The sequence below is a fragment of the Prionailurus bengalensis genome, chromosome E4, assembly GCF_016509475.1.
Source record: "Prionailurus bengalensis isolate Pbe53 chromosome E4, Fcat_Pben_1.1_paternal_pri, whole genome shotgun sequence".
Lineage (NCBI taxonomy): Eukaryota > Metazoa > Chordata > Mammalia > Carnivora > Felidae > Prionailurus > Prionailurus bengalensis.
Window position 1 is genome coordinate 27,766,755 of NC_057360.1, and position 12,074 is coordinate 27,778,828.

General features: G+C 36.6%; 1 protein-coding gene across 3 annotated transcripts in view; it reads right to left on the reverse strand.

Annotated features, from left to right (window-relative positions):
* The window catches only part of CEP350 (centrosomal protein 350), a 156,888-nt gene that overhangs the window by 58,335 nt on the left and 86,479 nt on the right, over positions 1–12,074 (reverse strand). For all 3 annotated transcript variants that reach the window (XM_043568419.1, XM_043568417.1, XM_043568418.1), the window contains exons 23-26: positions 9,013–9,209; positions 8,227–8,411; positions 7,430–7,517; positions 21–167 (exon numbers count right to left, since the gene is read on the reverse strand). In XM_043568419.1, the coding sequence (XP_043424354.1) occupies positions 21–167; positions 7,430–7,517; positions 8,227–8,411; positions 9,013–9,209 (617 nt within the window). The remainder of the gene's footprint in view (positions 1–20; positions 168–7,429; positions 7,518–8,226; positions 8,412–9,012; positions 9,210–12,074) is intronic.

Genomic DNA, 12,074 nt, shown 5'->3' on the forward strand with positions numbered 1-12,074 from the left:
AGTAATTTTATGTAATTTACCAATTTATTCTCCCCTGCTGACTTCAGCTTCTCCTGTAATTTCATGGTGGTCTGTCGGATCCTCTCTATCTCCTCCTGCTGTTTAAGAATTAGTTGTCTTTCCTTTCGAGCTGCCTTATTGGCTTCTTGAAGACGTTTAATTTCCGCCTAAGGTTTAAAGAGTTAGGAGAAGGATTGAGATTTGGAGGACACAAGTCCACAGTAATATCTTAAGAAAGCCCAATCATCACATATATCAAAAATAAAAACATACAGTATTTCAAGATAAAAGTAATAATATTGAAAAATTTTTAAATCATGGAGGAAAAAAAAGAGTCAGATAACCCCACAACATGCTAAAATAATTTAACATTATCCCTTAATTTTAAATAACTATTACTACAACAGACTAATAATTTCCTGTCCTCCTTTTAATTTTTTTTAAATATTTATTTGTGGGAGAGAGAGAGAAAGAGAAAAGAGAGGAGAGAGAGAGAGAGAAAGAGAGAGATGGAGCATGAGCAAAGGAGGGGCAGAGAAAGAGGGAGACCTAGAATCCAAAGCAAGCTCCAGGCTCTCAGCTGTCAGCACACAGCCCAAGGCAGGGCTCAAACTCACGAACTGTGAGATCATGACCTGAGCCAAAGTCAGATGCTTAACCGACTGAGCCACCCAGGCACCCTCCTGTCCCCCTTTTAAACGTAAGATACCCTCCACATTTTTCCATACGGTCTTTACACTTGTTTAATAGTTGCATAACAGATTAAGTGGTTAATGGAACCATTATTCTACTGCTAAACTCGGGCCGCTTGTAATTTTTTTATCATCCCAAAGAATGCTTTCATGCCATAACCGTTTCATACTATGGATTTATGGAGAGATTCCAAAAGGTAGGAGAAACAAGTCAGAGAGGATGAATCATATTACGGCCCTCAAAATCATTTAAAGATTGCTTTCAAAAAAGAACTGTCTCTACTTAAATTGCCACCAGAAACATTTAAGACTTCATTGCACCAAACTCTCCAACCAGGGTATTAAGTTTTCTGTTGGGCATTTAAAAAGTGGGCAAAAGGTGATTCACTTCACTGTTAATAATAGTTAAAATTTAAGAGACTGTCATGGTTTTATCATGTGTTTTAATCTGTGTTCCTGTCGCATAATAAAGACAGGAATAATTTGCAACTTATAATTTCTTTTAATCATATTTGATTTTTGGAAACACTGAACATGTAGAAAAGTGCATAAAGATATCTAATTTCTAAAATCTCATATTAATAACTGTTAATATTCTATCATATTTTATCATAGTCTTTATTTTGTGAAGCAATAAAACATTACAGATAAAATCAGTATATGTCCTCTGCCCTAAGTCCTTACAGGTAATCACTACCATGGTATATATCCTTCCAACACATTCTTTTAAAATTCTTCCACAAATATTTACACTTACCTGCAAAAAACATTACATTGTTTGGTTTATGTTTTTAAATATTTTAGAAATAATATCACATATTCGTATTTTCAATCTTGCTTTATTTGCTAGTCATTACTTTTGATAGCTCTCTGTGTTGACTTATACCTAAATGCTGCATAACATTGGAGGCATATAATATTTCATGTGTCCATTACCTCTATGTTTGGATAAAGTTGTTGTTTACTATTACAACAACGCTACAATGAAGAGGCTTACATTGTCTGTCTCCTTGGGTACATGTACGGATTTCTCTGGAGCTGAAGTTCTTTTTTTTTTTTTTTTTTAATTTTTTTTTTTTCAACGTTTATTTATTTTTGGGACAGAGAGAGACAGAGCATGAACGGGGGAGGGGCAGAGAGAGAGGGAGACACAGAATCGGAAACAGGCTCCAGGCTCTGAGCCATCAGCCCAGAGCCCGACGCGGGGCTCGAACTCCCGGACCGCGAGATCGTGACCTGGCTGAAGTCGGACGCTTAACCGACTGCGCCACCTAGGCGCCCCTCTGGAGCTGAAGTTCTTGAACTAAGGTCCATGGACTCTAGAGGGTTCCCAAGGTCCTTTCAGGGGACTCTCAGGGTCAAACTCTCTTCACAATACTAAGACGTTACTTGCCCTTGTTTACTCTTGCTCTCTCGTGAACATACAATAACACTATGCATTTTAAAGAAAATAACTATATTTTCCAAAAAAAAAAAAAATTGTGAGAAGAGTAGTATTTAGATTTTTCCAAATCTCTTTAATTGTCTGGCTTGATTTTTTTTTTTTTTTTAACATCATGCATTGGTCATTTGGAAAATGTCGGTTCAATCAGTTATGCAGATCTTCCTAATGTTGACGCATTTCATTATACGGTATCAAAAAATCACATTCTTTCTTATCACCACAGATCTCAAAAGTTCTTTAGTATTAGGTGGTGGATAGAAATTGTCCAAGATAATGACTTCTTTTTTTTCTTAAATTTTTTTTAATGTTTGTTTATTTTTGAGAGAGAGGCAGAGTGAGAACAGGGAGGGGCAGAGAGACAGGGAGACACAGAATCTGAAGCAGACTCTAGGCTCTGAGCTATCAGCCCAAAGCCCGACGTGGGGCTCGAACTCACAAACTACAAGATCATGACCTGAGCCAAAGTGGGACACTTCACTGACTGAGCCACCCAGTTGCCCCCAAAATAATGACTTCTACTTGAAAGTCTGAATTTTGTCATCGCCAACAAATACTGTCACTGCTGCTTTCTCTAAAGTGACAGGCACACTTTGTTCATTTTTGAGAAAATGACTGTCAAATACCCAAATCTGAATAAACAGATTGCCTCTGAATAATTCTTTCAAGGAAAAATGATATTCCATAAAAAAAAAAAGTAGCTAGTTTAGCTTGCAATTCAAACAACTACACAAATACCTTTCCTTGAGTTAATCACTGTCTTTTGGTATCTAACAAAAGTGCTTACTTCTGGGCTTCCTATTTTTGTCACACAGAGTACGGAAAATGACGAGTACTCAAATGCCAACACTGAGTAAAATTAGCAATTTTTACTACTGAAGACATACTCCAGTGAAACTAGCTTTTTTTTTTTTTTTAGCTTCAAGTGTGAGGCGGTGAAAACTATGACGATTACTAGACAGTTTGGTGCCACTGCCCTGATTTGTGCTAAGGCACTAGCAGATTTATACACCATTGTTTTTGTACCACTTAGCACAAATGTCAACACATGGAAAGGGTGAATTCATATCCCACTTTTGGGAAAATAGTTTTGACCTCCTTGATCCATGAAAGGGTATCAGGGACCTGAGAGTTCCATAGAGTACATTTTGAAAAACTGCTATTATAGGTTAGGCCTGGGTTTCTGAACCAATTAATATATAAATTCACCCAATCCAAATCTAGAAGAGCGAAGAAACTGTCCGAAGGCGGTTCTTGGAGGAAAAGGTTTGCTCTTCTTTTCAGAATAAGCCATAAGGTTGTACAAGCAAACTGCTCACTTTAAAATGGTTAATGGTATAAGTGAAATACTCTTTAAAATGGTTATTCTAAGCTATGTGAATTTTATCTCAAAAAAAAAAAAAGAACATAACATAGGAAAATATGTTCTCTCTTTTTTGGATACAGTTGTACAAAGATATGTGGCCAAATTGGTTATAGCCATCTCACTACCAGTCAAAATAATTCTTACTGATACAACCCTAATATGCTTACTTCAGCAGCACATATACTAAAATTGATACAACTGTAATAAATAACTTAGTACATACGTCTTTCCAAGCTGGTATTTTTATTTCTGTAGGGCAACTTTCCAGGAGTAGACAGTTGGTTCAGAGTATTTTTTGCACATTTACTTAAAAAACATTATGAAGTACTATAAACATGATATGTAGAAAAATTTGTCACTCAAACACCAACCACTGGGATTGAAAAGTTTGTCCATATATGTTTCAAATCTTTCTGTTTCAAAAATATATCATTATAGATAAAACTGAACACCCCAATCCCTTCTCCCATTCCCTCCCCAGGAATTTATCATTTTTATATGTACTTTTGTACATGTAAGAGTCAATACGTACAGGAGTGAGTCCATAAAACATACATTTCTGATTTGTGACTTAAAAAATTTATAAGAATGGTATCATACTGTATGTATTCTTTTGCATCCTGCTTTTGTATAAAAGCCAATATTACGATTTTTGATAAAGATCTACTGCTATCACTATTCAACATGGTAGCCACAGTTACATGTAGCTATTTAAATTAAAATTAAATAATATTAAAATTTCAGTTTCTCAGTTGCACTAGCCATGTTTTAAATACTTAAAAATTACACGTGGTTAGTAGCTACTGTATCAGACAGCACAGATATAGAACATCAATGTCCTTTCAGAAATCTCTATTGAACATTACTGAGATGTAATGCATTCGTTTTCCTGCAGTATTGTACTTTCTGGCAGGAACATGCTTCATTTTATCCATTCTCTTCATGAAAAAATTAAGCTGCTTCCATTTTCCTCTGTATGCATGTGAAAGCATTTCTAGGATTTATACCAAGACACAGAACTGCTGAGTCCTAGATTATATGTGCTATCAATATAACTAGATATAATGAAACTGCTCTCAAAATGGTTACACCAGTCACCACTCTCACAAGTACACAGACCTGATGTGACAGAACTGGAGACTTAAGAGGCTTCCAATGCAGTATCTCCTTCAAAGCATTTGCCTTTCTTAAGCAGTATAGACAGAAGACTAAGGAGCCAGAAACCTCTCAACAGCAGTCTCTTATACTGGTAAAATAAGTTTACCTAACTTTCCACTGAAATGCCTAGGGGTTACAACCTAGGGTGAATGAAAAAGCAGAGGCCTAGTAGACTGAGGCCTACTAACTCTGCAACCCAACACTAGCCCAGCTCAGTCCCTGAACGGATTAAAGTGAATAGCTGAGCACTCTAACTGCAGGGCAGAGGGAAAAATAAGCCCTCTCTGTGAGAAGATAGCATCATTTGGAGCCTTTGCAGTTACTTACACATTGTCCAGCATTGAATAAAAATTTACTAGACATGCAAAGAAAAATAATCATATGATAATAGAAAATATAAAGAGAAAACAGTAGCACACACACACACATATGTCCAAAATCTAGTTAGCCGACAAGAAAGTTAAAATGACTATGAATAACGTGTTCAAAAAAATGTGGGAAAACATAGAGAAACTGATGAAAAGGTAAAATCTATTTAAAAAAAAAGAAGAAAATAGATGTTACAGAACTAAGAAAAATCACATGAAGAACTCATCAGCTGATTTAACAGAACACATGACAGGAGAGAAGATATAACTAATAAATTCAAAGACAGATCAATAGAAACTTTCCAAATTGAAGCATAGTGTTTTTTTATTTTATTGTTTCTAAAGAGGGTGATATAAAAAAACAGAGTAGAAGAGAGATGTGGTAAATGGTCAAAAGGTCTAACATATTTCTACTTGGAGACTCTGAAGAGAATGAGGGAGAGAGGGGGAGCAGAAGCAACACGTGAAGAGGTAATTTTCAAAAACTGAAATACAACAAACAACAAATTCAAGAAGCTCAGCAAATCATAAACAGTATAAAGAGAAAAGAAACCACACCTAAGCACATCTTAGTAAAACTAATGAAAAAATCTAAGACAAATTTTTAAAAATGTTTAAAGCAGTCTTTAAAAAAACATTAAGACAGGGTGCCTGGGTGGCTCATTTGGCTAAGTGTCTGACTCTTGATCTCAGCTCAGGTCATGATTTCTCGGTTCAGGGGATCAAGTCCTGTGTTGGGCTCTGTGCTGACAACGAGGAGCCTGCTTGGGATTCTCTCTTTCTCTCTCTCTCTCCCTGCCCCTTCCCTCTTTTCTCTCTCTTTCAAAATAAAAAAATTTTCTCAAAAAAGTAATTAAACTCAAAAAAGTAATTAAAAAAAACCATTAAGACAACTGACCTCTTCATAAAAACAATAGAAACTAGTAGACAATGGACAATATCTTTTAAAGTGCTGACAGAAAATAATTCCATGCCTAGTAAAAATATCTTTCAAAAACGAAGGTGAAACAAGTACATTTTTAAACTAACAAAAACTGAATGTGCTATCAGCAGGCATGCAGTAAAACATTAGATGCATCAAAATCCAAAGACGTGGGCTCCAAAGCACACTATTAAGTAAGTGAAGGAGCGCCTGGGTGGTTTAGTCGGCTGAGCGTCCGACTTCAGCCGAGGTCATGATCTTGCAGTTTGTGAGTCCAAGCCCCACATCAGGCTGGCTGCTATCAGCATAGAGCCCGCTTTGGATCCTGTCATCCCCTCTCTGCCCCTCCCCTGCTTGTGCACTCTGTCTCAAAAATAAACAAACATTTAAAAAAAAAAAAAGGGAAAACAACCCCACAGAATGAGAGAAAATATTTGTAAATCTAGCTTTTATTCTACTTTATAAACAGAAAGCTACCGTAACCTTGTAAATAGTTATTTCCTTATTTTAACTAAGCATTTTAAGTTATTCTGACACCAATTTTTCTGTATTAAAAAGACATAACTTCTTTTTTTAAAAAAATACCAAATTTTTGAAGTTCATATGATCAATGATGTTTCCCGGGTGAACTTTAAAAAAAAAAACAACTAGTTGAGTAATAATCCAATATATAACTTAAATGATTAATTTCACAGATGATCCAATATGGTGGCTAGTACCTTGCAACAGGTCGATAAGGGAAAAGAACTAGAATCCACTGAATACTTACCAGGCACTCTGAAACACATTTTTCACAGATAATAACAGTTAACGTTTATTGGCACTTACCACTGCGCCATGGTCTGTTGTTGTAAGTTTTTTATTTGTATTAATTTATTCCTCCCAACAACCTTACAAAGTATGTTACCATTATTATCCTCAGTTTATAAATAAGGAAACTGAGGCACAGAGAAAGTTAGGTAACTTGTCCAAGGTTATGAAACTAATAATTGGTAGATTTGGAATTTTAACCCAGGCAATCGGACTCTGGAGCTTGAATTTTTAACCACTATACCATGCTACCTCTCCAGGATCCAAATCCTAGGTGTTTCTGAATTCACTGGGCCAAAATATTAGTCAATTTGTAATGAGTATGTCTTAAAAGTCTATTTGGGAAAATACAGACCAAACAATTAATCCAAATAGACTCAACAAATATCTTAATTTTTAAAATATGCATTTCAGAAGACTATTTAACAAATGAAGGCAGGTTTGACTCTACATTGTATTAAGTTAGCAGTGACACACAATCCTAATTTAAGAGAAACACAGCAGACTACCAAGCAATTTCTGTAATTATAGTAGCATAGGCAAAACGGTGGTACATATCAACTAAATCTCACTTTATTAAAGTAATAATAAGAAAAAGAGATTAGGCAAAATAATAGATTCCACAACACAACTTGCTGTAAATTCTCTTAAACAGTGTTTTTCCTGACATACCTTCTCTTGCTGCAACCTTAAAAGCAAACCACGCTGTTTCTTCCGAAGTGGGGGCATTTTATCATCTTCTCCTTTGTCTCGTAGATGTCTGCAAATATTTCACATTGAGACAAAGAGTAGATTAAATTTCTAATCTAATGTCAAGAATTCTTGACCACTGCAAAGTCTCTAAACTAATTTAACATCTTCAAATGTGGAAAACAACTGCTGTACGCAGCAATGGCCATCCCACCAAGTAAATATTTTACTGCACATATAAATATACAAACACTAGACTGGGTCCTTTAAAGATAAAATTGCTTTAAGGAGTTTACAACACAGTAAAGGAATTCAGTATAAAATAACAATCAGTCAAGTGATAAAAGAGAAATGCAAAGAAAATGTTATGAGTAGGAGGTCTCGAAAGCAACAGGATTTAGGGACGACTGCCCTATTTCTAGGTTGAGAAACTGGGTTGATCAAATTAAATGAGGAAACAAAAACATCTTTAAAAACAAAGCGCTTTCGGGGCGCCTGGGTGGCGCAGTCGGTTAAGCGTCCGACTTCAGCCAGGTCACGATCTCGCGGTCCGTGAGTTCGAGCCCCGCGTCGGGCTCTGGGCTGATGGCTCGGAGCCTGGAGCCTGTTTCCGATTCTGTGTCTCCCTCTCTCTCTGCCCCTCCCCCGTTCATGCTCTGTCTCTCTCTGTCCCAAAAATAAATAAACGTTGAAAAAAAAATTAAAAAAAAAAAAAAGCACTTTCTTTTAATGAAAGAAGAAATTAGAAAGTGAAAACTATATTCACTGAAACAACTTACTTTTTCTGATGCTCTAACCAGGCTAATTCAGCCTTAGTTTTCTCCTTCAAGGCCTTCTCACGGAGACGCAGGAGTGAAGACTGGTGAGCTGCCCTCATTTCCTCTTCTTTCATATACTGTCGAACCATCTCCATCGTAAACTTAGAAAAACTATCTTGTCCTCCTGAGAATGGCATGCTCAGCTCCTAAAGTGAAGATTTTATTTCAAGTTTATCATCATCTAAGCCTCTGGAACTTAATTAATGTTGTTAAAAGAGGCATGCACTTATAAACTATGTACACAGAAAGGCTGCCGACCATGTCAGAGAACATTCTTCAAAAAAGGCACGTAAGAGGGAAGAACATTCATCTGCTAATTTATTCAACCAATAAAATTTTAACAAACAACTACTGTAAGTCAGGTACTGTCCCAGGGATATAAAGCAGGGTAAGAATTGTCCCTGTTACCCACAAGGCTAACGATTTGGTAAGAAGAATGATAGAAACATAAATTTTTAAATGGAATGAAGTCAGAGTAAAGCAAGTGAAATGCTAGAGACATAACACTGGCTCAGATCCTCGAAGGCCTTTCTATATCATTCCAAGGAATAATAAGTCCTGTGTTGTACTTCGTAAGGAAAGCAAAGCCAGATTCTATAGCAAAAGTATAATATAAAATTGCTATCTTAGGAAAATCATTCCTGGAGATGACAACTGAATTCAAGTACAAAATGTACCCTCATATCTACGAGAGAACACATCCACAACTCTTTATGAAGTAATCTCCACAGGTAAACTGAAGCATACCTTAGCAGAAGACAGTGTTGTCTTTTCTGGAGAAGTTTCATCATCAGAGTCATCATGATGGCCTCTTTTCTTTTCCATGTTAAATCTGCGATGGCTCTCAGAAGGTAGTAAAGATCGAAATGATTTTTCTTCTATTTCATCTTCTGTCATAGATTCATCAAATTTCAGTGAATATTCTGTTGCAATAGAAGTTGAATCTAAAAGAATTTAGAACAAGTGGATTTTATCATTGTAACAGTTTTCAGTAAGTATTCAATTTAGTAGCCCTTGCTGCCTCTTTATGGGACGATCTAACATAAATTCATAGAGCTGATCACTAATAATTGTAGGCCTGGAATAGTTCACTTACCTTACAAACAAGGAAAAAAGTCTCTAAACTATCTAAAAACACTAGTACAAGAAATATGGCAAAAGTGTAATATACTTTATATATAAAGAGCTCTTACAAACCAGTTAGGAAACTACTAAGATTCCTACAGAAAAATGAGAAATGGTCATGATCAGATCCTTCAAAAATACAAATGGCCAAACTAAGTAAAGAAACAAAAAATCGGGGCGCCTGGGTGGCGCAGTCGGTTAAGCGCCGACTTCAGCCAGGTCACGATCTCGCGGTCCGTGAGTTCGAGCCCCGCGTCAGGCTCTGGGCTGATGGCTCAGAGCCTGGAGCCTGTTTCCGATTCTGTGTCTCCCTCTCTCACTGCCCCTCCCCCGTTCATGCTCTGTCTCTCTCTGTCCCAAAAATAAATAAACGTTGAAAAAAAAAAATTAAAAAAAAATTTAAAAAAAGAAACAAAAAAACAACATTTAATATTGCTAGCAAAGAAATGCAAATTAGAAGTTTTTTAGAACTCATCAATTCCATGCTTAACCTAAAACACAACAGCTCTTCTTAGGTTGGTTCTTGTTTGCCTCTGACATGCACTCCCCTTCCTTTTTGTTTTTGGGCACCATTACTTATTGGTACTACAAGATGCTCCAGGTTCATTTTGCATTTTCCCTGCCCAGTCCTAGAACCAGTCTCATTTCTCCAAAGAGCTCTACTTTCTTTTATTGGACAATATCTAGAAACCATAATTATGGGCACTGGTTACTCTTGTTACTGCTAGAGTGTCACGGTTTCTTCACCCTGTCAATGAACAGAGCTAGGTAATATATGCATGTATACTAGCCCGTGTACACACATAATCTCTCTCTCTCTCTCTCTCTCTCTCTCTCTCTCACACACACACACACACACACAAATTGTTCTTGTATCTATCCACCCATCTAAAGACGGATTCACACTGATGTTACTAAGTCCAGCACCACAGGATTCATTCTAGTCTTCTTTTCTTGTGTATCTAACATCCTTTTCCAACATGAAGAAACTTGACCCCTACCATCATCCAACGTCCATTTACTTATTCGTTCAACCCTAATACATATGTAAAGAACTGTGAACTTGTACCCCTATGAAAAGCTCATTTACCAATCAGAATATACTTTATATACTGTTCCTTTTATATTTAATAGGCTTACAATTTCTACTCAAAAATTCCGTTTTCCAAATTTACTTAGGTCAGCTCCTCTTCCTTCCACTCTCTTCAGTGTGGTCATGCTATACATTTCTAATAAAGTTAAGATTCATTAGTCACAGACTGCATTCCATCCTAGATCCCCAACATCCTGGTTGATGTGTGTGTATTTAGTATGCACACACTAAAGTTTGCTCTTTGTGATGTACATACAGCTCTAGGGTTTTGACAAATGCCCAGTATCAGTCAATAAATAAAAGAACCATACAGGACATCCCTTATATGACATTTGCTTCACACTAAAAGTTCTCCCATGCAACCTCTTTGTAGTTAACCCCTTCCTCTTCTATCTAACACCTGGGAACCATTAATCTGTTTTCCATCCCTAAAGTTTTGCCTATTCCAGAATGTCATATAAATGGAATCATATGATATGTAGCCTTTTGGGGCTTGCTTCTTTTGCTTCACTTAAAATTCATTCATGATGTTGCCTGTTCCTTTTAATTGCTAAATAGTGTTACACCAATTTGCTTATTCTCCTCATAAGACATCTTCCAATTGTTAGCAATTATGAAAAATGGTGCTATGAACATTAGTGTATAGGCTCTTGTGAGGACCTAAGTTTTCAATATGCTTGCCTAGGCATATTGATTGCTGGGTCACTATAAGATACTGTGAAAATGTCTTACAAAATAGCCATACCATTTGGCATTCTCACCAGCAATGAATTCAAGTTCCTGTTGCTCTGCATCCTTGCATATTTTGTTGTCAGGTTTTTGGATTTTAACCATTCTAAAAGGCATGTGTACATTCTTGTGATTTTAATTTTCCACTCCCTGATGACACATGATATTGAGTACCTTTCCTAAGTCTATTTGCCATTTGTAGAGTTTCTTCAATGAAGGGTCTGTTCAGATCTTATGCACATTGCTTAATAGGGTTGTTGATTTTCTTGTTGTTGAGTTTTAAGAGTCCTTTATATAAGTCTGGATGTTAAGTCCTTTATCCAACATGTGATTTACAAATATTTCTAACAGTCTGTGGCTTATCTTTTTAATTCTCTTAACAGTGTCTTTCACAGAGCAGTTTTTTAATTTTGATAAAGTATATCAATTTTTTCTCTCATGGATTGTACTTTTGGTGTCGCATCTAAGAAATCACTGCCAAATAAAAGGTGACCTGGATTTTCTCCTGTTTTCTTCTACATACTGGTTTTCAATAGGGTTTAGTTTCTTTGGATCTTGGTTGTCCTGTGAATTCTAGTTGCCTCAGTCTCTCCACACTCCTAACTCTACTTCTTCAATTCCGAAAGGCTGCTGGGCTTCATGCTGTGCAGCCGGGAGACTCCCCTCAGGCAGTAAGCCCAGACAATCTCAGTGCTCCTCTCACCTGCTTTCCATCTCTCATGAATTGACAGCATTCACTGCCTGATATTCAATGTCTTAAAAATACTTACTTCACATGTTTTGTCTGATACTTGTTTTAGGAGGGAGGGTAAACCTGGTCCTATTCCTCCATTGTGGCCAGAAGTAGAAGTCCAAGTAATTT